This window comes from Coloeus monedula (assembly GCF_965178545.1).
Source record: "Coloeus monedula genome assembly, contig: HAP1_SCAFFOLD_92, whole genome shotgun sequence".
NCBI lineage: Eukaryota > Metazoa > Chordata > Aves > Passeriformes > Corvidae > Coloeus > Coloeus monedula.
Window position 1 is genome coordinate 110,294 of NW_028120809.1, and position 27,609 is coordinate 137,902.

The window sequence follows — 27,609 nt, forward strand, 5'->3', positions numbered from 1 at the left end:
CCATCTCAGGGCACACGCCACGAGCTGGGCGTCACATTCCTCACTGGAACTGGGCTGTTCCCACATCCCTGGGACAGTCGGGAGCATCCCCCGTTCCTCACTCTTCCATTCAGGACAAAGAGACAACAGAGCTGTCAAACAGCCAGTGTGTAACCCCAACAATCCAGGGAAAACCACCTTGCTCTGGGGAGAAACATCATGCCCAGTTATGGAAAAAGCCAAAGAACAGTACTGGAAACACTCCCGGGCATGGAGGCTCCCAGCTCCGGAAATGCAGCTCACAGGCTTCTTCCCATGGGAACCCCAATCTTGCCCGGGACTGGGCTCAGGGAGAAAGTCCTGCCCATTCCACCACTCTGGCACAGACACCCCAGGAAGGTGTCCCTGACCATGGCAAGGGGCTGAACAGGATGGTCTGTAAGGTTCTTGCCAGCACAGACCATTCCAGGAGTTTAAGGTGGATTTGAGCAGCTCCTGGGGACATGAACACCACCCACACCTCCCACCTGGCTCAGCCCAGAGTCCATCCAGCACTCACAGAGAGCTGCTGGGAGCTGAAATTCTCCCTGCTCCCCCTGCCTGGGAAACCCTGCCTCCAGCTCCTGGGAAAGAGGAGCTGCATCCTGCTGGGTGCCCCTGGCTCTGGGCAGCTGCCGCCTTCAGGCGGGGGGATGGCTCGGGCAGCTCCGGTGACTGTTCCACCTCAATGATTTTGTGTTTTCCTGCATTTCCCTGGGCTGGAGGGGAGCAAGGGGTGCGGTGGGAGTGCGGGAAGGCAGCGGCGGGGAGGGCAAGGAGTGGGGCCGGGCACCGCACGGCGCAGGGGGGCTTCTGCTGGCACTGGAGGGGCGCGACCGTACGGAGGCGTCCCCGCCGCTGCCGGCCACTGCCCACGGGGCTCCTGCCCGCCCCCGGCGCCACTGACCCCACACCCCGTGTCCCCACACTGGGAACCACCACGGAAAATCATGCTGGAACCTCTAATCCTGAGCCCGAGCCTTGACCTTTTATCCCCTGACCTTTGACCCCTTGACCCATTCCTTGACAACCCGAGCTTTGATCCCTTACCTTTGACCATCCAGCAAGTGGCCAAGATGCCCGCGGGCGGCTACGCCAGCGAGTAGGTGAAATGGAGACCGTGGCGATCGTGCCAGACCCGAAGGCGAGCTCCTCGGGCAAAAAGATCCACGATGACGGCGAGACTCAAAGGCCGATGACAGAGATGGGTGGGAACTGCCCTGCCCAGCAAAGGCTCGGGTGATGCTGAGGAGAAACCCTCTCCCTTTACTTCCAAGGGGCCCTCCCACAACAGCCCTCTCCTCTAAGCTAACTTCCAATTGCCTCCTGGAACTCCAAAGGCCTTTCCCTTCTCCCAACCACCGCTCCCAACACTTAGCTTTCTGAAGACAAACGGACAAAATCCATCCTTGGCAGAAAAAATGCATCAGCACCTCGGATGTCAACACGTTCCCCACGGTCCGCTTTGGCAGCTGCGAAAGATGGAGAACAAGGAGAAAATTCAGCCTCTGACAACACACGCCAAAAGAGACCCCTTCCGCAAGGCCCCCTCCCTCGAAACTGCCGAGGCTCAGCGCTTACCTGCTCTCTCCAAACTTCAGCTCCACACCTGCTCACGGTACCTAAGACAACAAAACAGAAAACGTCACTGTTGCCCTCCAGAAGAGCATCCCCGGGCTACTCCACACCACTGCCCCGGCTCACCTCAAATCCTGATCTGACTCTGGAGGTGGCCAGGACAAACCTGCACAATGAAAAGGGACACGCTCAGCACGCTGCCATAGACCGCTGGCCTATCAGCCACCCCACCTAAATGCCAACTCACCTGCTCGCCTCTGGCCCTTGGCACGCCCAGGGCAGCAGCAGCACCTGCAGAGAAGCAAAGCAAAAACACACAAAACATGCTGAGAGACTGTGAAACCACAGCCTCCCTGCTCCGACTGAAGTACACCACACCTATACCTTAGGCTTGCACGCTCCAGCATCCAGGGCCAGGACATCCTGCAAGTGGACCACCTAAAACACACAAACAACAACGGATGCTTAGAGCTGCTCCAAACATTGAGACCGAGGCCGTAACAACTCATTCTGTCCACCGGTCACTGCTCACCTCGCTCCATCGCCCCTGACTGCCAATATCCGGCATTACTTCCAAAAAAAAAAAAAAGACACGGAACAATGCTGTAACATAGTAGCATGACATAGCCCAGCAGGACTGCAGAGAGGGGCAGAGAGGGAAAGCTGGCCAGGATCTCGTTCCCAGCCCTGAGCAGGGGCTTTACTGGCCTGACTGTCCTGTACTACCTGAGCTCTGGGGACAATGAACCAGGCTCAGTCCCTGCCTCACCACTGGCACCCTGAAATTCTGGCACTGCAAGAGTCAGGGGAGGTTTCAGCAGTGATTTCAGCAAGGTCAGAGCCGCTCCCAGCAAAAGCTGTTCTTAGACTACTCCTGGCAGAAGAACCCAGAGTACCTGCCACTGCAGGATGCTTGTGACTTCCAGGTGGAGGAGAAGGGTGGAAACAATCCAAGATGAAGACAGAATGATGAACACAGCAAAGAGGATTTCTGTATGCTCTGCACTGTTTTGTCACGTTCAGCCCTTCCTGGGCTGTTCTCTGCTTGTTGTTCTCAAGATCAACATCTCCGACTAAGGGCGGGTGATGTGAATTCCAAGGAAGTACAATTCAATTCTCCCCTAGATCTTTCCCTAAAGTACAAGATACTGATTCACCTCCCTTCCCACCAGAGTCAATCAAAGACTATCCAAAAACGTAAATTATGATCATGCGGAATCTGGTCTCCATTAGAAAAATTAATGTAGTATTTTTTATCAGAGCTTTGGTTAAATGTAACAACGCAGGAAGTGCCTGTGCTCAGGTTATTGGAGAGTGCGAGGTTTTCTCATCGCATCAGCCCTGTCAGCTGACAAATGTGGCTGTGCACTAAGGCACAAAGCACCGACGTTTGCACACTACAGCTGGAATCTGCTATCTCTGTGTGCAGACACAACCACTGCTCATCACAGATAAACCCACAAGGGCTGCTCCAGCACTGACTTACCTGGGGAAAAACCAGCACTAAGAGGAGCAAAATAAAAAGCATGGGAGTAGTAGTTTCACCCTGAGCAGCTCCGTGAGATGGGCAGGAATCAGAGAATCCCCTGAGTAACTCTGAACTTGCTTTTCCTGATCACCTTTCACAGAATCCATAGCAGCAACCCATGAACATCCCGTGTGTAGGTTTATTCCAAAACCCACTCGCAGAAACATCAGGATATTGCACCTAAAGCTGCCTCTGCCAGAGGGAAGCAAGAGCTGGGGCTGGGAGAGGAAACAGGCAGGAACTTGCTCTCAGGAGAGGCAGCACGTGGGCTGCTGGCACTGCCAGCAGGAGGACGCAGGTGGGAGCAGGTAAAATTCCAATACAAAATGCAACTGGGGAATGTGACGGTGCAGAGGCTGTAGGTTGGCAGTCTAAGACTTTGGGGTTTATCACAGCTCTGCAAAAGCACCGAATTTCGCCAGCAGGTACCACTCATCCTCCTCAGGACAAGCTTCCAAGAGTTCATCTCTCAATTTGTGCCCCAGTGTGGGCCAAGTGCTGGTGGAGCCTGGGCTGGCACCCCGAGCTCTCACCCCAGCTGGCACCCCCAGGCCTTTCCAATGTGCCACTGCCACCCAAGCCACAATGGTGGGGCCTGAGGAAAGGAAGGAATGAGGAGGGACTTAGGACACAATCCTGCCCTTCAGACAGGCAGATTTACCTGTGCTCCAGTCTCAAGGGGGCTCTCAGTGGATAACTCAAGCATCCCGTGTGGGACACTGGGGCCAAGGAGCAGCTGGAGGCAGCTCTGTCACCTGGGCTACCTGTGTGTAGCCATATTTAGCAATAACTGAATTGATTGAAATAAAGGGTAAAAGCTTGACTCAGCCTGTAACTTTCACCTTTCTTTCAAGTGCAAAAAGAAGCAGAAAAATCCATTCATATTGATGCTTTCCAGCTATGTCTCTTTCAGATTCCCAGGTATTCATCCCCTCACAGAGTTTTAGCGGTGACACAGAAGAAAGTTCTTTGCGTGCTGCCAGAAAAACGAGATTTCTCCCATTTTTTATTTTCACACCTAAAGTATGAAAACATTATCATCACACAGAAGAGTTCTGCACACTCTCCTCTGGGCAAGGGGAAGATTCCCTGATAGGCAGATTCCAACCCCTCCTGTCCATATTTACATCCCTAAGGCCTCAGATCCTCTGGAGGTAACCACGGGGTTCCCAGGTGAGAGGAGTCACTGTGAGAACAGAATTAAACCCCAAAGCACCTCTGAGGAGACAGCGCCTGACTCTGGGAGTGCCTCCCTCTCGCATGGAAGGTGTGGCTTACTCAGGAGTTACTCCAGGAGTTCCTACTCTGCCCAGGCCAGGCCTGCTCCAGACACTCCCCGTGCCCTCAGAGCCACAAACCCAGCTCAGGGCTGGGCTCAGAGCTCCAACACCACCAGGAATGAGCACTCCCTGAGCCCCCTGCCCTCCCAGCCCTGCTCTAGGCTGGGCAGGCACTGAGGGGCTCACTGACACCTCCAGGGTGGCTCTTTAAAGGTGGTGGCACAGGTGCTCCACAGCAGACCTGTGCCAGACCCAACTTCTCCACGGGCAAGGAAGAACCTCCCAAAGCAGGTGACACAAAAAGCTCTGGTGTGGCCCAGGGACTGCTCAAGGTCACAACCAAAATTAGTTCTGAGCTCAGGGTGGTGTCACTTCAGTTCCCTGCCACTGCTGCCACTTCCTGCCACCTTCAGCTTTTGCTCCAGGCACCAAAATATGATTTTTTCAAGGCCAGCCCATCTAAACTATCTGAAATTGCAGCCTGGCCGATCTTGGGAGCTCCCAGACTCACTCATGAGGATGAAGTGACAGACCAGCAGTGAGCACTTCTCCCTCTTCCAGCCAAGCTGTGAATTGCTCCTCCCTCGGCTTCGGCAACCACTTTTCATGCCAGTTCCTGAAGAGAATCTTGTGCTGAACATCCATCACCTTTTCAGTGCAGAGCATTTGGCTTCATCCTCAAGCCCTAGAAACACTCAGCTAAACCAGCACTAAAACCTGATTAAACTTGCATCCTGCACAGCACAATGAACTTGGACTTGGGCAGGAATCAGAATATCTGGGAATGAAGAGAACCCAAGAGCTCGGAGAGGTTTGCTTTGCCCTTGTCCTGCCTTGGGCTCCTGGCTCTGCCACAGCAGTTACAAGAAGCAGAGCAGCGACCTCCCCTCCCCTCCTCATCAACACAAACCCCCAAAAGCAGAGTTTGTCTCTCTCAGACCCACCTTGAGCTGTGTCCGCAGCAACAACGAGGCTGTTGAAAGCAGCAACCCCACAGCTCGGCGTCTGCAGGGCTGCACCCTCTCCATCCTACAGCCTCTCCACCTCCCCACAGCTTGGAGTGATCTGTTCTCCCAGTTTAGAGAAGGTGACACCAACCTCACTTTGGTTTTGGTACAAACTCTGAGGCAGACACTGAAGGCAAAGGAAGACGAGGCCTTGGTGGGAAGGGACCTTAAAGCCCATCCAGTGCCACCCCTGCCAAGGGCAGGGACACCTTCCACTGTCCCAGGCTGCTCCAAGCCCCAGTGTCCAGCCTGGCCTTGGACACTGCCAGGGATCCAGGGGCAGCCACAGCTCTCTGGGCACCCTGTGCCAGGGCCTGTCCACCCTCACAGGGAAGGATTTCTTCCGTGTATCTACTCTGAAGTTTAAGTATCTAAGCTCAAGTTTAGTTATTGCTGAGCCTCTGCTGAAGATAACTGAGACACCATAGTAGGAGAGAAAGGAAACAGGCCTGTAGAACAAACCACAGGCGAGTAACAAACTGAAATGATGTGGCCAAGAACAATTATTGCCACAGAAAAGAAACCTCAGTCACCAAAAACTCCAGTCTATTCCTACATCCTCACCCAGGGGGACTCCAAACACGACACTGCAACTCATGCTCCTCCCAGCTCCACACACACATTGCTGGGACCTCTTGCAAGCTGCTCGAGCTCTCTCCACGTGCCAAATCTGCCCATGGCAGAGGTGCTGCTTTCCTGGCTCAGCTCCCAAGACTCAACTCTCAGTATTTCCGCCCTCAATACTGTAAATTTCTGGTGATCTGGAGCAAAGATTTCTGGCTTGCTGTGTGGCTTCTCACACAGAACCTGACCCCAGGGGCTCAGTCTCACTCTCTCCGTGTTTGACACAAGTCATAAAGCAAGAACTGCAAAGACATTTCGAGGCAGTATCAGGGGCCTGAGACAGCTTTTGAGATCAAAGTTGAAATCTACTGTTTTCTTTCATTGCTGTTAAACTGTACTGGAGTCCTGGGGGCACTTTTGGGCGCCACAGTATACAAAAGATACAAAGCTGACAGCATCCAAAGAAGGGACATGGGGATGGGGAAGGGTGTGGAAGGACCATGAAAGAGCTGCTGAGGGCACTGGGTTTGTTCTGGTAGAGAAGTGTGAGGCCAGAACACATCGGGGCCTACAGCTCTGATCTCCGCTCCCTGGGACACAGACAGGACCCAGGGAGCAGCTGGAGCTGGGCCAGGGCAGGCTCAGGCTGAGATCAGGGAAAGGTTCTTCCCCCAGAGGCTGCTGGGCACTGCCCAGGCTCCCCAGGGAATGGGCACGGCCCCGAGGCTGCCAGAGCTCCAGGAGCGTTTGGACAGCGCTGCCAGGGATGCCCAGGCTGGGGCTGTTGGGGGGTCTGGGCAGGGACGGGGGTGGGACTGGGTGATCCCTGTGGGTCCCTTCCAGCTCAGGATATTCCAGGATTGTCTCACTCCCCAACAGGGGAGAGTCTGCTCTCACACAGAGCTGCAAACACACTGTGCAGGAGGCAGCAAATGACAACAATTGACATTGATACATTAATAAAGCCAAGATATTAAGCAAGCCAAAAGATAAATTTTCCCTTTTGTTCCTGACCAACAAGACCTGTCCCAGTCCCAGTCCAGCCACTAAGCAACTCCAGTGTGACACAGGGACTGTCTCACACCTCGAGGCCGACACACAACAGCAGCACAGCACCGGGAGTTTAATCACGTTTCCCTCATTAGAGGAGACAATTAATGACCGCTCAGGTGCACAACCACTCCTGCAGAGCGCTTCACTAGACCCCGTTTTGCAAGAACTCCCCCAGGCTGCAAAGCCCCATTTGCCAGGGACCTGAGAGAAGAATTCGGTAGTTTTAAAGGAATGTCAGGAACTAGGAATACACCTGAGTGTAGGAACCGAGAGTGCCGAGAATATTTCTCGGTTTCCATCTCGCCCGATCCATCTGTTACGGCGCAAGGCAGAGGCAGGTCCCTACCTCCCGAGCCTGGGGTCCTCCCATCAGATGAGCCATGCGCGCGGCCAGGGGCGGTCCCGGAGCTTCCATCGGGCCCTCCCGCTATCCCCACGCGGCCCGGGTTCGCGGCCGCTTCCGCGTTTGAACGGCGGCGCCTGCTGCTGACGTCATCACTCCCGCCGCTTCCATCCCGGCCTTACTTCCGCCTTCGGGAGCCCTCGCTTCCACGCCTGCGCGGCGCGGCATCGGCCGCCCCTCCTCAGTGCCGGTTACCCCGGCAACGCCGCTCGCGGCTCGAGCCGCTCCTGGCCCGGCCCCGGCCCTGCCCGGGACGTCAGCCCCGGCCCCGCTGCCAGGCCAGCCCCGGCCCCGCTTCCAGCCCAGCCCCGCCCCCGCTTCCAGCCCAGCCCCGGCCCCGCTTCCAGCCCCGGCCCCGCTGCCAGCCCAGCCCCGGCCCCGCTGCCAGCCCAGCCCCGCTCCCGCTGCCAGCCCAGCCCCGGCCCCGCTTCCAGCCCAGCCCCGGCCCCGCTTCCAGCCCCGCCCCGGCCCCGCTTCCAGCCCCGCCCCGGCCCCGATTCCAGCCCCGCCCCCGCTTCCAGCCCAGCCCCGGCCCCGCTTCCAACCCAGCCCCGCCCCCGCTTCCAGCCCCGCCCCGGCCCCGCTTCCAGCCCCGCCCCGCCCCCGCTTCCAGCCCAGCCACGGCCCCGCTGCCCGGCACCAGCGCTTCCCAGGCCAGCCCGGTCCCGCCCACGGTCCCGGCCGCCCGCCCGGCACCTCCAGCCACACACGGACGCTTCAGCTGCCACGCCGATACGACCGATAAGCACAGCACCTCCAGCCAGCAGTGCAATTCGTTCGGCTACTGCAGTTCCATCCTAGGAGCTTTCGGCAGCTACACCTCCTACCAGCTCTGTGTCCACACAGCCCCCGTCTGCACCGCAGCCACAGCCGTGGACACACAGCAGAGACATTTCAACAGCTGCCGTGTCACCACGGCATGTACCCCCTATCATCACTCTGATAACACCACTCAGAGGATTATCACAACAATCACACGATGCTGAACCATGTTTCCCGTGCCATTTCAGCGAAACAAATACGATTTTATCTCCAGAACAGAAAGAGGACTTTCTCAACTATATGTGGACACCTCTTCCATCACAACAGGACCAAGCACGTGTTATTAATAGTGACGTCTCGCATCGAGACATTCCATTTCATGCACATTCTTCTCGAACTTCTCAGGGACATTCAGCTGATTTTATGGGACTTTTTCATCCTCAAATGCCTGCTCAACACTTCAGTGAGAAGGATATAGTGACCAGCACAGCTTCAGAAAGCATTCCTCTATCTTCCCAAGCTTCATCTCCTTTTTTTACAACAACCAATACAACTCCAACTTCTCATATGCCTTCTTCACAGCTTCGAAATCCACAACAAGCATCTGATCCCTCATTTTTCCACCGTCGCTTTCAGCGTTCGGATGACTTTGTTCGTCACCTTTATTTCCGACTCAGAGAACGTGCAGATTATCTGCCTCCAGAGGTTGCAGCACTGGGTCCCCACCCCTCACCCATCCCGCATGCTGGCAGTACCCTACCCAGATCCACTGCACCCTCTCCTCCAGTGGCCAGATCACAGCCACCTGCGATGGCAGGTTCAGCCACTCCTCGTTTATTTCCTTACAGTGCACAGCCGCAAATACCGACCCCTATTCCTCATCCAGGAGGGGGAGAAGAACATGGAATAATAATAAAATAAGAATTTTAAAGTTGTTTATTTTATATTAATTTTTTTTAATTTTATGAGAGAACTACATACCCCGTGACATTTGAGTTTCAATTATTAATTCAGTTAAGGTTCTCTTTAAAGTTTGTTTCATCCTCTCTACCCATCCTGAACTCTGTGGGTGCCATGGGATATGTAGTTCTCTCATAAAATAAAAAAAATATATATATATAAAATAAACAACTTTAAAATTCTTATCCCTTAGACCCTGTGTTTCCCACCCAGCATGAAGCATACTTGCTTTCTTCTGTGTTAATGAGTTCTTTTGAATTTATAAATACTTGTATTAGCGGTGATGGCGCCCGCCCGCGGAGTGATCCGCCGGAGGGATTATTTGTGATGCGCTCCTGCCCGCGGAGGGATCAGCGCTGATGCCGCCCCGCCCGCCCAGCTGCTCTCGCTGCCTTTTCCCGCTCTCCCCTCTGCTCCCAGCGCTTCTCCTGCAAAGGGCGCGGCTTTTCCTGGGCTCTTTTCCTGCCGGGCTGCAGCGAGCGCTCCCCTCAAGGAGCAGGGGCAGCTTTGCTCGCGGCGGCAGCGATTCAACAGAGCAGGCCCGGAACAATTCCTGCTTAGCCGGGCTTTGAGCACATTCCTGAGCCAGCACCAGCAGCAGCGAGTGAGGCAGCGGCACATGAAGGAGGCTGCGGCTCTGGCCAGGCTGGGGAGGGGTTCCTCTGTAAAAGAAGAACAGGGAGAGACAAACCAGAAAGGGCAGGAAAAAAAAGAAAAAGCCAAGACAAACTAAACTTTTTAAAAAAAATAATCTGGATCCAGAGGGACTTCTGGCTGGAGAACTTCCTGAGGAGCAATCCTGCCCCTCTGGGAGGCAATGCCAGGGCAACTCCAGCTGAAACCTGCACACAAACACCACAAAGATTTCAGATATTTGCAGGAAGCATCCACTTAGCAACTGCTGCTTAATAATTTATTCCCTTTCCCATTAAATGGTACATTCAGTCCACAAGACTTCAACACCTTTCTGGTAGTTTTATTTACAGTCTGCAGCATGTTCTGTAAAACACAGGAGTGCACACAGACACACACGCACAAACATTTAAAGAAGTACAGTTTATTCCAAAGGAAGTCTACGCACTACTTTTTCCATAAAAATTATTAAAAATACTTTAGTTACTGTATTCTACCTAAACCAAGATACTTGAGAATTCTTCCACAAGTGATGCCCCCTCCCCACAAAGGGCACTCCGACAAGAAGAAATTCAGGAGACTGCATCACCAAATAAAATCCTAATGGCAACTGCTTCAATGCACCAGAAGAACAACGAATTCCCACTCTGCATCCAGCAATCCCTGCTCTGCAGCCTGTCTGCATCTGCTTTTGTAGGGCTTGTGGGGCTTTTGCATTCACTTCCTTCTCCAGGGCAGTTCCCACAAACAAAGAATGACTGAAATTTCTGCAGACTGTCACTCGGCAATCCTGCATTTCACACATGCAAAGGGAAACACTTTCCTTTGAGCCCTTTATTTCAAGGAGTCTCTTTTTTACTGAGCATCCAGTGAGAACAGTGCCCAGTTGTGGCTGTTATTATTTCTCTGCTTTTGCTGCGTGGCAATATTGTGCTGGAGCTCTGCAGAACACCCACTGCAGCCCTTGTCTCACTGGGGCACACCGAATTGACAAAGAAAAGGCACAAAGATGAAACTCCTAAAGCAGCAGCAGCCCCAAGTCACTGAGCTGCTGCTTCCCACCACCAACACTCTGTGTCTCAGCAAACACTTCCAACGCACGAGCCAAGGCCACAGGGGAGTGAAAAGCCCAGAGCCTGCGGGCAGGACAAGCACTCCATTGATCAGTAACAAACCAACACAGCTCAGCTGGATGGTGCACTTAAGACTGGACCTGGAAGCATCAGGAAAAGCCATTGGAACACAAGCTCAGCAGCACAGAATCCATTTGGCACCAGCTGATGAGATGGGAGGCTCTGTGTGGGACACGTTGTGCATTCAGCTTCAACAATGCCACAGCTCCACAGCAGCGCTGAAAAACTTCTGCTTTTAACAGTTGGAGAGGATTTTCTCAATGGAAGTGAAGCTGTCATTAACAGAGGAACAGCACACGATGCACAACATAACCTGCAATAAAAAGCTTTTGCTTTCCAGCATGTAAGCATCCAGGTTACTGGACTTCAGCTCATGGAAACGAATCTGATGATAGATTTTTTTTTAATTTTTCTTGGAACTAAAAAAGTAAAATCTTCCATAAAAGGATAAAGCACAAAAATACTCTCTCAGTACATCTCAGGAAGCCATTTAATACCTTCCATGTCCTAGGAACAACTAGGCAAAACACTTGGAAAGTGTGAGCAGTAGAAATGTTGACCATTGAATGTTTGGCAGCCGTGTGCTCCAGCCCCTGGGAGGGGCTTGTCCCCCACTCCACACCAGTCCTGCAGCTCCCCAGCTATTTCTTCTTCTTCTTCTTTGGGGGCTCATCCTCAGAGCTGCTGCTGCTGCTGCTGCTGCTGCTGCTGCTGCTGGAGGAGCTCGGATCCGAGTCGAAGTCGGAGGAGGAGGAAGAGCTGCTGGAGGAGGAGGAGGGGGAGGAGGAGGAGGAGCTGTCCTCACTGTCGCTGTCCTCGGAGGAGGTAGAGGAGTCCTGGCTGTCAGAGGAGTCGCTGGCTGAGCTGTCACTGCTGCTGCTGCTGCTGGAACTGGTCACACTTTTGGACCTGGGAGAGAACAAAGAGCTGAGCACAGCCCTGCCAGAGCCCATGGCACCGTGTTCTCTGCTCTGCTGTAATTATCCAAAGATCAATTTGTTGCCTTGAAAATTTCCAGGCCTCACCACCTAAGATGAATTCCTGTGCCCTCCCTCCCTTTCCCACTCCTGGATGAGTGGATTTTGGCCATTTGAGCAACGGCAGAGTGGCCCCAGGGCATGACATAGCCCAGCAGGACTGCAGAGAGGGGCAGAGAGGGAAAGCTGGCCAGGATCTCGTTCCCAGCCCTGAGCAGGGGCTTTACTGGCCTGACTGTCCTGTACTACCTGAGCTCTGGGGACAGTGAACCAGGCTCAGTCCCTGCCTCACCACTGCAGCAGGAATTCTGTCAGTTGTGACCAAACTTGTCCAGCGAACACATCCTACAAGCTCCTTCCTGGGCAGTTATTAATAAGGAAAACCAAGAGACTGTAAACAACCTTAAAGCAGGATACCAAGCTCCAGCCTTTTCTTTGAGAAGCAAATATGGCTAATTTGTGCCTGCTCAGGATCAGAAGGAGCAGCTGATCTCCTGGCAAGAGCCCAGGGTGGAGCACGCAGCAGAGCTGGGACACTGTGGTGGGGTCCTGCCACGTTCCTCACCATGGGGCTGCCGAGTCCCTGGGAAGTGCCCGTTCATTGGGTCACCCTGCTGCCAGCAGTTGTTTCCCACTCCACATTAATGTTTCATCTCCGGCATTTCAAATGCTTTGCATTTCGGTAGGAGCAGGGAGCCTGTCTCCCATGGCAACAGCGCCAGGAGTCCAGGACAGGAGAAGGAGCTGAATGGGAGCACAAACTGGAGAGGTTTCTCACCACAGCTCAGCTGATTGCTGTTACTGAAACCCAGTTCTTGCAGTAAATCAATCCCAAGTGTTTGCTCCTCCATTCTGCCACAGCTCACCTCAAATACCACTGGATTTGGAGCCTTTCAGTGGCCAGGGCAGCTCCGGGTGCCCCAGGCAAGACCTTGGTGGAGACTTTCCCTTGTCAGCAGTTTGCCAGGGGACCCTCAGAACACCTATCCTGTTGTTTTCATCCATGGAACTAGTGGGATTCTCAACCCTGCAAGAGGCAGAAGCACCAGCAATCCTGGCCCTTCCTCACTAGGACTTTTAAAATAAGCCAAGGTCTTCTGTGTCTGTTCAAATTAGCTTTAAAGGCACTGATTTAACAGAGAGGGTATTCCCCCCCTCCTGAAATTCACTGGGAATTAGAAATGGACACAAAATAAAAATGAATGATTCCTACTCCTCCATCCCTTACTGTTCTCATCAGTCCACAACACTTGCCCCATGTGACAGAAAAGAGAAGGCACACTCAGGTTAGGGTTAAACTGTGTTTACGTTCTCTTTTCAGGCCAAACTAAGGAAGCACATCCAAAACCCCCGTGCTTCAGAGTTGGTGCATTTCCTCTTCAGGCCGCTGGAACTGGTAAATCTTATTCCCAGGTCTCACTGGGAACTCCTTTTATTTCTATTCACACTTACAAGTAGATAGATTGTGCAACAGGGTTGGAAAACTGCTCACACCTGGCCACAGCTTTCTCAGGAACTTCCAGAAGCAATGCCGGTTGTTCCTGGCCTCTGATCCGGTTTGAAGCTTGAAGTAAATACAGGAATCCCAGCAAATATGAATCCTTCCACCGGGTCAATAAGGCATTACTGTGAACAAAAGGGGCAGCCAGCTGGAGTCCCCACTGGGAATCTGTCTGGTCTCACCTTCAGGCAAATACGGCTCAGTATTTGCACTGAAAATGCTTGGAAGCAGAAATCCCAACTTGGAAAAGGAGCCACAAAGGAATAGCAAGATACTTTCCATTTTTTGAAGTGTCAGCTTCTGACACTTCACTCGTCTGTAACAACAGCTCATTTGTAGATCAGCTCTTCCTTTGACTCCAATCCAAAAAAATCTCATGTTCCCTTGAACTGTCCAGTCTCCTTCAAAGACTTAGGTTGATGTTTCTTGCAGTGACTGTGCTGATCCAAGGATCAGCTTTGTCTTCGCTTCCTGCTCATCTGTGTGTCCCTGGTTTGACATTTTGACCGTTTCCTGCAAGTTCTCTCCTCTTTGTGTGGTTTGTGTGTGACTCAGATCATCAACAGCTGCGGTGGCCCCGAGCTGGCCCCGTCTGTCCTCAGCCCACTGCTTTCTAAAGACACCACCGATTTCCTGAGAGGACACCTGACACCCAAAGAGATAAACCTCTGGGATTCCCTGGGGGAGACATGGACCAGATCCAGGTAAGGACAGAGCTGCCATCTCCCCAGGCTCCCCACGCAGATGGGATGCTTGGATTCCCTGATGCTCCTGCTTCTTCTTTCAGGGGATGCCCTGAAAGACACATTCTTCGTGAATGTCCCCTCATATTCCCACTTTCTGTCCTAGAGCCGAGTGGCCCCGAGACACGAACATCCCCACCTACATCCCCAAATTCCACAACGGCTGGGAACCACCCACAGAAATCTTCCATGGAGCTCCCTGGGAAATAGACATTGGACACTTGCAAGAGGAAGGTTAGTCCTGTGTCCCTGTCTCTTCACTCTCCCTCCTCCTTTTCCGGAGAAATGGAGCCGCAGGGGTAGTGGTGGCATGCAACAAGTAGTTGGCTCAAAACTCAGTTGGATCTGGTTGCCCCAGTTAAATACAGAAAGCAAATGAGGCTGGAAAAGGGCAGCAATAATGAGCCTCTCCCAATCCAAGGCAACAGCACCCTACAGCGTAACTGAGCTCCAGGGACACAGGCTTCCCTGGAGAACACCTTGACCAAAATCTGCCAGACCATGACTCATCTACCACTATCCCTCTCCTTTTCTCCGATCAGCTTTCCCCTTTCCTGGTAACACTGACTCCATGTCTGCCTTTCCAGCTCTCCTCAGCCAATGGATATCCTTACCGGAACTCCTCACTCAAGCATGGCCAGACGGCTGAGCAGACACAGGTCGGGGATGCCTTCAAACAGAACATCACTCCACATGGAAATAGGTGATGGATCCGCACGCCCGGAGCTTTGGCTCCCGCCTCGGAACCTCATGAACGCACACGGACACGTACAGTGACACTGGGACGTTTGGGCATCCTGGAGACAACTCCCTGCCACTGTTAATAACCACCAAGGGAAGACAAAGATCAGCTGAGGGGTTATTCCCATAAGCACTGTCTGCTGTTTAACCCCCAGCAGCTCTGCAAGGAAAGGAATCGCAGGTGTTTTCCACCGCAGGAGGCAAAAATATTGACTGACTTCATCAGTCCATCCATAGGTCTTGTTTCCCAACATCAGCCCAGCAAAGTGACCTTAAGGATCAGGTGCCAAAGATGCTGCACTGCGCTTTGGCTCTCCATGTGTGTAGAGACGCTGGAATCATGGAATCACAGAAGGGATTGGGTGGGAAGGGACCTTAAAGATTATCCCGTTCCAACCCCCTGCCATGGCCAGAGACACTTTTTACTATCCCAGGTTGCTTCAAGCTCTGTCCAGCCTGGCCTTGGACACTGCCAGGGATCCAGGGGCAGCCACAGCTTCTCTGGGCAACCTGTGCCAGGGCCTCAGCACCTTCACAGGGAAGGATTTCTTCCCAATATCCCATCTAAACCCACCCTCTGGCAGCGGGAAGCCATTCCTCCTTGTCCTTTCACTCCAGGCTCTTCAAGTCCCTCTCCAGCTCTCTTGGGGCGCCTTTAGGCACTGGAAAGGGCTCTAAGGGCTCTCCAGAGCCTTCTCTTCTCCAGGCTGAACATTCCCAGCCCTCCCAGCCCGCCTGTGTAATGCTCTAGCTCTTGGAGCACTTCCTGGCCCTTCCTGTCTGATATTGCGCTGGTTTATTAAAGGAAATTCTGACTCTTTCTGCTATCTCTGTGTATTTATCTCCAAAGGACTGTGAGTACGGAAGAGTCATCCCCTATGTTCCTCAGCTCTTCTTTGGGGAACTCACCTACAAATGGAACTGCAGAAATGGGGAGGGAGGAAAAGGAAACAGGATGTGAATCGAGCACCTGCATAGTGACCACAGATGTCCACTGCTAGACAGACACTGATGTCAGGCAGATCATGCCCTCCAAATAGTGCTCAGAAAGAGAAAAAGTTTGGGATTCCTGAAACTGCTCTGAATTGGATTTGCTTAAACAGATGTCATTAGTAAAAGCAATCAAAGAAAGAGTTTTGATCCCTCTTCCAAGCTGATGCCACTTATCATGTATCTTCCCTGCATTCTTCTAGGGAAGCTGTTTTTGATGTTGTCCTGTCCTTCTTTTTATAAGGGAGCAAAAATACTTTATTAAGTATTACTCTTTCAGTTTTGTTTCCTCTCATCTTCTGAGATACAGTAAAGTGAACATTCAGCAGAATAGTTTTGTATTTTTTGAACACAATTCTTCTTTTATCCAATTGAGGCCCTTCTGTGATCATGAAAAAACAGAAACTGTTGTGAACTACAGTTTACACTCATAAGAGGTTGACATGGGTCAGTTCTCCAAGGTTATTCTTAGTTCAACTGCTGTGTAAACTGTTGATGTCACTGACTGGAGGCTGCTCTTCAGGACATTATAGATATGATAATTATATGACAGAAAATGCAACATATAGTTGAATCTGACCTTCAAGTTCACTAGCTTAAAAAAGGAAAAAAATGTCTGTAAGAAATTTGCTGCTTTTCCCATTACTAAGATGTAATAGATGCCTTCAAGTTTATACTCAGTCGACAGCATATACACATGGACAGCAGTGCCCATCCATCTTCAAGCTAGGGTACATTTTAAGTCTCAATGATCACTGCCTCCAGAAAGCATTTTTGAGACAAAACAGGCAAAGTCTTTTGCATATCTAGACAATCATCCAATACTAGGATCTTCACTCCCACATAAACACTTCATGTTTTTCCACAGAGGAATCTGAGATAGATTTTTCTGAGAAATAACAAACCACCAAAAATTAATTAAATGACAAACAAGGGAAAAGCACCACTTCCTCACTCAGCACATTTTCCTTGATTTTCATTAAGCATTCAGATTTACAGATGCTGATATTGCCACAAGAGCAGTTTTTTTCTGGTTTAACTTCCTCTTCCAGTAGAGCAAGCACAGCTGCAAAATGCAAGCTCATTTCCAGGCTCTCTTACACATCACCAGTTTACCACATTCCAACCAGTCACAGCTGTGCAACACCCCGTCAGGGTACTGGGATTACTGCAGTGCCACAGACAGTTTAAGTGAGGCTCATGGAGCTGTACAATTTTAACTATGTTTTATATGTATAATTAAATGATGCATGACATGGAAATAAGCCAGCTGTACTGAAACTGAACAAACTAACTGCTCTGATGCAACAGTTAAGCATCTCATCAGTTCTAAAATGAAACAGGTTTAAAGCAAAAACAATATAGAGAACAGAATGCTTGACACTGTTAAATAGCATACTCAAAGGATAATTTTTGAACATTAAGGAAATGCACTCACCCAGTCAAATTTTCAAAAGAATTCCTGGCACCAAAATGTTCTCTGTTTGCTTTTTCACCATGTTTTAAGAATAGATCACTCTGGGGGAAGAAAATCCTATGCGCAAAACACTGCGTGAAACTAAACAATCCTTAAACATGGCTAATTTCCATGTGGAGCTGATGATTTAGCACTGTCATCCTTCAGCAGAGGAGAAAGAATTACCTGTCTTTAGTTTATTTAGGTAAGATGAAAAAAGTGAAGAGCGTGAATTTGATCTTGCTTCAATTAACTTCAGTGGAAAAACTCTTGCCATGACTTCAGTGAGAGTGAGACTGCATCTTAATTCATTCTATATGGAGAAAAACAAATCAGCTGAGAATAATGCTTTTGTTTATTAGATGTAAATTACTACCACAGTCGTTTTTAACAGTGCTAAGTAAATCCTGCTTTAAAAGCCAAACGTTGCCTTCAGTCCTGCTTATTCCTCTGTACTGTGTCACAATGCAGGATTCCTGGTCCTCTGACCAAGTCACCGCTGTCACAGTAAGCATGGCTTGCTCTGGGGAATGGCCACATTCCCACACGGGAATGATAGATGTTTGTGGATGTCACTGGTGACAATGTCCAAATCTGGGCTAGGGCATGCCCCCCAGCCAAGAAACTAGGGTGCACACTTTTGTAATATAAATGCATTCACTGAGAACACAGACTGCACTTACTAAAATGTCCATGAAAAGCAGCCAAGTAAATCAAATCAATAGGGTTAAATTTGCAATTAGGATTCTCTCTTTCGGCAGGAAAATTTTAGGATAGCCACAAATTGAGAAAAATTTGCTTTTTTTTCTTCTTTTTCTCAGAAGGCAATCAACCTTCTGGTCTGGCTATTCTTTACTTCTCCCCATGAAGTAAAATCTAAAAAGACACACACACGATATTTATGGAAGGACCTCCCAATGAATTAGGAAAAATTATTACTCAGAAGATCAAACAGAAACAAGACTGTCTACACTGTATGAATTAAACATACATGAATTAGGACACTGAGCCTTCCATTCTTTAGTAACAGAACTGATGCTGTCCTGAAAATGACATTAATGAATTAGACTGGTATATGAAAACCTTCTGCATCTGCTCTAGAGGTTGGAATGAGGATGTTAAATGAGGCAGCAGACAACAAGGACGTGCTGCTTAGGGAAGCTGAATATCACTTCTGTGCTTGTGGAGTTCTGCAGTTTGGATGAAGGTCACAGGTTATCTCCAGCTACATGAAAATGAGTGATAAATACACACTGTTGGTCTTAGACTGAAAGCAGTACTAGGCAAAGAGAGTCAAAATATGGAATATTACTCAAAATCATCCCCAGGTTTTCTAAAGATCATAATCTTCTATTAGAAGACAGTTTGTTACCTTCTCCTAATATTAAAGCTGTAATAGTAAAAGCACCTCAATCTTGTAGAAGTATCTAAGATACACAGAATAAGTAAGGTATATGCAGTGAGAGCACCCTAAAAACATCACAAGAGGAGTGACAATTTCTGGGATAGTAATGACATGAACGAGTATCTAAACGTTAAGTCTGAGTGAATAAGAGAATTTTTCAACTAATGGATCAGGGAAAATGTGAAAGGATGAGATATGTGATTAAAGATCATAGTGTATTCGGTTAACACAGGTGGAAAATATATGACTTTGATTCTGTACTACAACATATTTTAATTGATTTGTGTGTAGTTTTAGTTTTATACATGCACAATTTTTTAGAACACATCTTTAGACTGGGACAAACAATAAAGGAAATCCATTGTATGACTTTACATTGATCCCAACATCACTCACTGGAATATCTTAACATTTCCTGCACAGATTCCCATTCGTTAAGATGACAACCTTGAGAAGAAGGAAACCTGTAACTGCCATTCAGAGAAGGTCTAAAATTTCAATTGCTGTTTGAACACAAAGGAGCTTTGACATGCTGTGGTTTATTGAAGCACTCCTGCAGTTATAGACACATCTTTAACCACCCTACCCTCTCCCTCTTCCTCCATCCACCACTGATTGATGCAACTGGAAGCTTCAGTAACTGCAGAGCAAAGTCCCGCTTACTTCCAGCTCTCCTGCCCCAGCAAATGCTCAGCTCTTCTGGGAAGATGGAGCTATGCCATAAGCACATTGCACCTGAAAGGAGATTAAACCTTCCCTTCAAAGACACATGTGACCAGGTTTTTGGAACTGCCTGATGTGGCCAGTTCTCATCTGTTTTCCATAAAGAAGGAAAAGAGCCCTGTATTCTCCTCTTCATGAGAGTTCAAGTATGAATTCCAAAGAACAGAGATGCCAGGACTTGTCAGTGACATGACTAACAATTTTATGAGAACTGGCAAAACAGTTCATTTCTCCTACATCTTATTCTCAGAAACCTTGGAATTGTTTTGTCTGAAAGATTTGGGGGGAGGAAGGTGGACTTAATTCTCACAACTATATTAAATATTCAGTACATCTGATATTCTGTTGTCAACACGCAAAATATAGTTTAATTATGATAAGCCATACTGGAATCATTTACAATACATAAATGTGAAAAAACAGCATTAAATTATTTCTTGTTCCATGTGGAAAAATATACACCTTCCAACCCCCCAAGAAAGTAAGACAAGGCACAATAAATTCTGGTAATTCTCTTTCTTCTGACTTTTCAGTTCCATCACAGCTCTCAAAACTAAGATTTATGTGCTGTTTTGCATCTGTATCTGTTGTTGATTTTCCCCCCCTACAGGGATATAGGTGAATAAGTTTGGACAGGAAACGGTATCCCTCAAGCCAAACTGAAAGGTTTATAAAGTTGCTAAGAAAAGTTTGGGTCAGGGCCTAAATATCAATCATCTGCTCACTGTCTTTTTAAACGAGCTCAGGCATTTTCCCAACTGTTCCCAGCAGGTCTCTGCCACTATTTTAAACTAAGATTTCAGCCATTTTTTTTCCCCTGTGTTGACCTCACTAATTTTTCTTTCTCCCCCTCTTTACCTGCCAAAGGCATCCATCAGGATTTTGCCAAAGGCTATCTGCTTTTGAAGTTGAGAGGAATTCACTAATCGTGAGTGTCAAATCCACAGTAAATGCCATGGCCATATGGTATATGCTGCTTTTGGGAATTAGCTCAAAAGGCCTAGCTGTGAGAAGGCCGGCTGTATGTCAGGAGGGTTTTACTGCTAACTTTCATAACTCATGTCAGCTCTTTCAGTTTCTGTATGCATTGGCTTCAGGGAGTGCAACTGTTCCCTGAATTTATAAAAATGTTGTCAAGGTCCCTTGATCTTGCTTCCTCTGTCTCTCTCGCACAAACACATCCAAACACATTTATATACACAGTGGAATAGCATGCACAGTGGCATGCAAATCTAGCAAAAGAGAAGCTTGTAAATAAATAGCATGTCATTCTGCTTACTCAATAAATTTCTCTGGGTGTTAAACTCATGATAAACATATCATAAGCCCCGATGAAGGCTCTACAGCCTGTCCCATCACACCATCCTGAGTGTAACTCTGCAATGCATAGGAAGACATAAGTTTGAAAAACAGAGCAGAAATAGCTCCCCTAAGGGCAAGGGGCTGACATAGCTGAAACATAACTAACTGGAGAGCATTTGTTTTCACTAAAGAAGGAAGTGTCAGTGACACATCTCTGTGCCTGTGGAGGTGTACTGTACATTCAAAGCAAAAAGAAATCCACCTTCTTTAAAAAATTGGCCATTAATACATAAATATGTCTGTGTTGAAATCCCTCAGACGGTACCATTCTTAACAAGAACTACACACAAGACTAAGAAATTCTGCAGAGAATCACGCTTTTGTGATCCAAAGAGGCAAGGAGAAAGAAAACCACATATGAAGAGTTTAACATACCCACTTAGTGATAGAAAAAGAATTATTACAAAAATAAATGTCAGTCCCCTTGAAACACTTGAGTCAGCGCTCTCAACTTTCTCTGATGCTGTAGGAAGGTGTGAATGTCCTCCATGTGTCACATCATCCGCACCAGCCACACAGGAATGTCTCCAATGCACCTCAGAGCCTTTCAAGGACCACTCCCCTCTAATTTATGTAGAGTCTGTTAACATCCTCTTGGAGCAAACAGAAATAATACTTTTAAAAGACATTTATACTTCAGAAACATGTGCCCCGACACAACAAAAAACCCAGATTTTAATACTGCCCCGAGGCAGAATTCATCCATCTTTAAGGCTTCTATTATGTATTTCCTGGTTAGTAATACAAAAAGAACTGCTGGCAGTATCACATCGAAACCAAAGTGCCAGAATCAGAAAAACTACTGAAAAGTTTACCTTTATAGGAAAGCTTCAGTCTTGGGATATTTTGTTTTGACGTTCCAGTGACTGGAAGGAACAGCATCGCTAAAGACAGCAGGCTGCAGGCATGTGGCACTTGCAAAGCTCTCATTCTGCTCTCCTCTTCTGTATCTTCTTTTGTACTATGGTGAAATATCTCCCCACTTTTCAAACAATCCAAGTTTGATCTGGAAGAAAAAAAGAAAACATCTGTAGATCTGCTTTACTGCATAAGCAACAATTCTGTAAGCAAGCCAGACCTATTTCTAAAGAGCACCTCAGTTAATTTCTTTGCTACGAAAGTATTTTTCCTCTAGTACAAGTAAATATGTTTTGTTTCTTTAATACTAAATTTACACATTTTGACATTGGAAAAATATGTAAACTTTTCAGACACCAATGTCTAGCCTAGCTAACGTTTAAGCACAAATTAAATTAATGCAGTATCCATAAAAAGAACATTTGACATTCAAAAGTGACCATGCAACTTGATAGTTAATACCAGTCCATTGGATATCTTACATGTTTTATAACTCTTTTTGTCTCAGTACAACAGCTATTGTGTGTTTATGCTATGACTAGAATGAACTGTAATGTCTCAGATGCCATGGGGGTACAAGCTGAGTTAACAGTGAGTACTTACCCATCAAAAACTAAACTAAGAAAACTGGAAAGAGCAAGCAGTTGTGTTTAGTTTTAATAGAGAAAAAAGTCAAAGCGGATGATGGATTTAAAAGTGCTTTCAGTATGATATTTCCAGCAGAACAACTGCCTCAACTCATCCACCAAAATGTCCTATAAACTTTAATGAGTGTTTCAGGCTGGGGTCAATAGGCTGATATGGGATTTTGTTAGCACAGTGTGCAACTAAGCCAGCTTTGCAACACTTTTCACTTAGTAAGAATCATTCATATTCCATAAATCTTAAAAGTGTTTTACAACTGAAAGCAATTATCACTGCCCTTATTTTCCCTATGCAAAAACGGAACCATAAAGCTGCAGTGAACCTATTTCCTCAAGGTCACACAGCAAGCACAGTAGTTGAAAAGAAAACAGCAACAGCAGTCCTGCTGTCCTTTGTACCCAGCTATCAAGGATCCCTTTTGCCCAATAACTCGACTTTTGCACATGAAATTATTTGAAATGGCATCTTGAGTTCTGAAGGCAAAACTTCATGGTTAATAAATCACAGAGATCAGAGTATGAAAATATTTGTGAGACCAGATCCTTCCCCCTGCAAGTGCCTGATGCTAGAGGTCAAGGGAGATGGCTGGTGAAATGACAAATGTCAGTGTTTGAGTAATGCTGTAAAACCAAGGAGTAAGGAAATGTTATGGTTAGTCAAGAGATTAATGGCTCATGATGTGCCATGAAAATTCTTTTCTGAAAGGTACTGGAGCTGCCTGATTAAAAGAGCAATCCTAGTGCCCACATCAGCCAGCACTTGCACAGACACCAAAGGAGAGGTTCCTTGCAAGTCCATGAGAGATGCAGCACAGCTTGTGGCCCCTGAGCCTTTCCACTGGTCTGTTATTTGAACTCCTGCAGCACTGGGTCTTGCAATTCTGTGAGCTACAGCAGCACCCAGAACCAATTCGGCACCTCCTGATACAGGCAGTTCATCCTTCCTGGCATGAAAGGATGGAAACAGAATCCCTTCCGTTCTCTCTGACACAGGAAATCTTTCTCAGATGAAACTTGGGCTTTCTGAGCCTCCAGACTTTCGCTCAATAGCAAAAGACAAGGAAGTGTGCAAGAAGAGCATGATGGTGAAAAAGAGGGAAACAATGCGTAAAATCCCCAAAGCATAATTCCTATTGCAGAACACTAAGCTTCTTCCTTCTCAGTCCCCTCTTCAACACTCATATTCAGTGTCTGAATGCACTACTCTTGGCCAAGTGTGAGTACATGTTCACGAAATGACATGGAGAGAAAACAGACAAACATGAAATGCCTGTTTCATCTTTCTCTTCCCTTTATTACAGTATCAGATCCTAAGAGAACACCCTTACTTCTTCTGTGCCAACACATCTATCTGAGGGTGGACCACGAAGGACTAAAGTGGATTAGACTATCCCAGGGTTAAATCGCCTTGAAGAAATTTATTTAGAGGTGAAAAAGGGGAAAAGAAGGAGAGGGGACGAGGGGGAAGAATATATGAAGATGAGACACCAGCCCTGTTCATCTTCAGCAGGATGATAGTGACAAACCATACTTCAAAAAGAAGCAATTAAGAGGGAGCCAGTCTCACTGCAAGTATGTTGAGAAGTCACGGCCTGAAGGTCTGGGCCTCAGCCAACAGGGAACTCACCAAAGGATATGGGGCTCATTTTCTTGAGGCAAATTACTGTGAAGAATCAGGACTAAATTTGACTAAAAAAACAGTTGCATCAATGCACTGTCATTTGCTGAATTGATTGAGAATCAGCACCAAACTCGGCCCTTCGGCCATAGCTCACAACCTCACTTTTTCATGTAGGCTTTTTTTGCTAATGGGAACCTTCCTTTTTTCTTGGTTGGGTTTTTTTTCCCCTTTCCCCTTTTATTTGAATAATGTCTGTGAAAAACCATTTGCTTTCACGAGGCGGTTAGTTTACACTGGAGGCAGCAGCTCTGTGAGCTCGAGCCAACCCTGTCCTGTCTTTAGATTCATTGCAATCTGGCCACATTGTCACATATATTTTTAGTTTATGATGATCCTCTAATACAATTCCAGCTTCCACACAGAGTCCTTCCAACAGTCTAGCTCAGGTTAATGAACTTCAGGCCACTTCTCTTCTGCAGGAATTTCGAGGCCCAGGGGGTGGCTGTGCCCAAGAGATTTGCCAAAATCCGCTACGATTTCACCGCGCGAAACGCCAGTGAGCTCTCGGTGCTGAAGGATGAAATCCTGGAGGTACGTGACCGCTCCTGGAAAAGGTGTGTCCCCCAGGGGCAGGAGAGAGCTCGGGATAGCAACAAGCACCAACTCCATTTTCCCTGGTGGTATCTCAGCAGTGACACAAAGCTTTGCTCAAACCCAAAGCTGGAGCAGGCTGCCTGTGCTGTGTCGTGTCATTTCCTCAGCTCAAAGACATCGGTCCCATTTTAACCACAGTGAGGAGGGAGGACAACAACTCGCTCTAGAGCCCTGCTCATCCCCCGCTGGGTCGGTTCCTTATCACCACTTCCTCCTCCACGAGGATTTGTTTTCTCTGAAAAGCACCTTTCTCATAACCTTTCTCTTACTGCAGCACTGTTGGCAGCTGGACAAGGTGGGACGTGACTTGGGCTGACACTGATCTGTGACCTGAGGAAAAGGTTTCTCTGCAAAATGTGGCTTTTTATTTATTTAATTATTTATTTTAATGCAAAAAGACATCAGAAACTCAGTCATTAGGAAAAAAAGGTCTGGAGAAACAGGGACATTATGTAGGAACTATGAGTTCTTCAGCACGCAGAGGTGCTCTCCTGTTCATCCTTACGATACATTCTGATGCTTTCCAGGAAAAGTTTCAGTCCTGGATTGCATCTGAGAGCAACAGATCTGATTAGAGCTCCTGGCCTCAGTGATGTCCTTCTGGCAACTTCACCTTTTGGATGGTTCGGCCCCGCTATATCCTGGTTGTTTATGCCTGAAATCCCATTTTCCCACAGCAGATTTATTTTTGTCCCTCTCTCAGGTGTTGGAAGATAATAAGCAGTGGTGGAAGTTGCTCAACCGGAGTGGGCAGGCCGGTTATGTTCCGTACAATATCCTGGATGTGGTGAAACTGGAAGAGCTCAAACAGGTCTGTAGTCAGGTAATACCTGACTGGTATCAGCTGCAGGGCACAATCTGCCTCTGGGAATAATGTTGTCATTAGACCTCCCTGATTTCTTAGGATACTATGCACAAATCAGGACAGACCTTCAGAAGTAGACAAAGCCAGGAGATTCCTGAGTCTCCTATGATAAAATTCACATTTTGCTACGATCGTCTTCCCAAATAAGGCCTATCCTTCCTATTTGTGCACCAGCCTCCTGCTTTCCATATTTTTCCACATCAAGATTTTTCTTGGGGGCTAAATTAAAGATGGACACTTCCCTCAGCCAGTTCAGTTCAGCACCAGGAACACGTTACTGGAGTGGAGGCAGATGGAAACACCATCTAAGTGAGAATTAACTGAATACTGCAACTTGCACTGCAGAAATGTGGAGCTGGAGTGTTCTAAACACCCTAGGGAAGCATGGAATTGCTTCCCCATTTTGGTATTGCAGCGTTTGGGCAAAGCCTAAGGCGGCCCAGCAGGCTTCTGGATAAATCCCTGCTAGTTTAATCAAAACGTCAAAAAACTTTCCAGTCCGCTCCAGGCCCTTGGCAGTGGTCCCGCTTCACATCCCAGCTACGGAGCAGTGAGGCTCTGCCTTCCAATGAGATCGAACACGTTTGGCACAACTAGGAATTCCCTTGCGCAAACTTCAGACTTTGCTTTGGGTTCTTCATTCCCAGAAATTAACTTCTTCCATGCAGCTCCACCTGAGGTCTCCCCAGCCCCACATCAGCACAAGGAGAACACGGCAGTTTGTCCCTCCGTGGGTGTGAGGCAGAAAGCTTAAGAAAATTAAAAACGACCAAAAAAAATTCTTACTTTTCTTTCCCTTTCTAACCAGTCTAACCAGAGGTACAAAGGAGACCTGAGCCCCAGGGGCCATGGCCCATCCAGCCCAACCCACAAGCTGCCTGCCAGCTACGCCGGGGATAAGTGGGGCAGTGAGATGTTGTCGCGCCACTCTGCACAGGACGCCAAAGAACGCACGTGTGTGTCCCACTCTGGGCTCCCCTGGGTTTGGGCGCTCGGGGGACCAGACCTGCCCAAGGGGCTCCCCTGCACCTTTTACTGATCACAGCAATGGAGCAGCACTGTGTCTGGAGGCCATTCCAGGCAGGACAAGAGCCAAGAGAGCAGCCCTGGGGCTTGTGACACCTCCGGGGCTCTCGGGCGGCCCGGGCCGAGCAGGGCAATAAGTGATCACCCCATGCCTCCTTCCTCCAGTTCTAACTTCCTCCTCCTCCTCCCAAGGAGAGAGTTTCCTTTCTCTTCCAAAATGTTTAAGTGTGTCTAAGGAACAGCTCAGGTCAATCCCTTTCTCTCACTTCCTTTTGCTCATCTCCCGGCACACACACAGTGCCCGCCTGGCCGCTTCCTTCATGTGGTTCCACAGAATTCCCAGCCAAACAGGAGATCCGCATCACTCCCTCACCCTGCACGTGCTGTGGGGCTCACAGAGCAGGAGAGAGATCAGGGGCCCTGCTCACCTCACCCCTTATCCCACCCTGTCCACTCCTGGAAGCAGGAGCCCTTCTGGGACGACAGGAAGCCCCACAATACGAGGACACAAATCTGTTCGTATCACTGAGTTATTCTCCACAGTCTTCAGGAGTTTCATGGGGAAAGTGATACTGGATGAAGAGTCACTGGAGTTTTCACAGAAGCACAGGATGCCCTGGGCTGGAAGGGACCTTCAAGCTCATCCCATCATGAGTGTGTTGCTCATTCCCAGTTTGTGCTTCCTGCCGCTTCTGTTCTGTTGCGGAGCAAAACCTGGAGCTCTGCGATCAGCAAATTAGTGACTAGAAGCAGCAGAGAGGACTGAAAAGGTCTCAATTCCAAACCTCCAATTGTAGATTCTCACAGAACTGTGCTTCCACATCAGGCAACAGCCAAGGGGTGATGGGAGCAAAATAAATGGCAACACAGGGGCACAGGAAAATGGGAATCACTTTTCTGGGCTGAATTTAAATAAGAATGTTGAGCCACATCCCCATTTGCCTTACAGTTTCCCCACAAACATTTAATGGCATTTTTGACTGAAGACTTGCTTTCATTCCCTACTTGTTTCTACAGAACTTATTCACCAAACGGATGAGCTGAATGACGAGCTGCTAAAGAAGATCACAAACAATAAAATTCAGCCTCCCCACAGGAATTTCAAAGTGGAAAAGCCTCAGCAA

General features: G+C 48.5%; 1 protein-coding gene across 1 annotated transcript; it reads right to left on the bottom strand.

The window, feature by feature from the left end:
• Positions 1-11,560: 11,560 nt before the first annotated feature.
• Positions 11,561-11,872, bottom strand: LOC309585659 (uncharacterized protein; the record flags this gene model as incomplete). The annotated part of the gene is made up of 1 exon (XM_082303578.1): positions 11,561-11,872. The coding sequence occupies one exon, from the start codon at positions 11,870-11,872 to the stop codon at positions 11,561-11,563; it is 312 nt and encodes a 103-aa protein (XP_082159704.1).
• Positions 11,873-27,609: the final 15,737 nt, after the last annotated feature.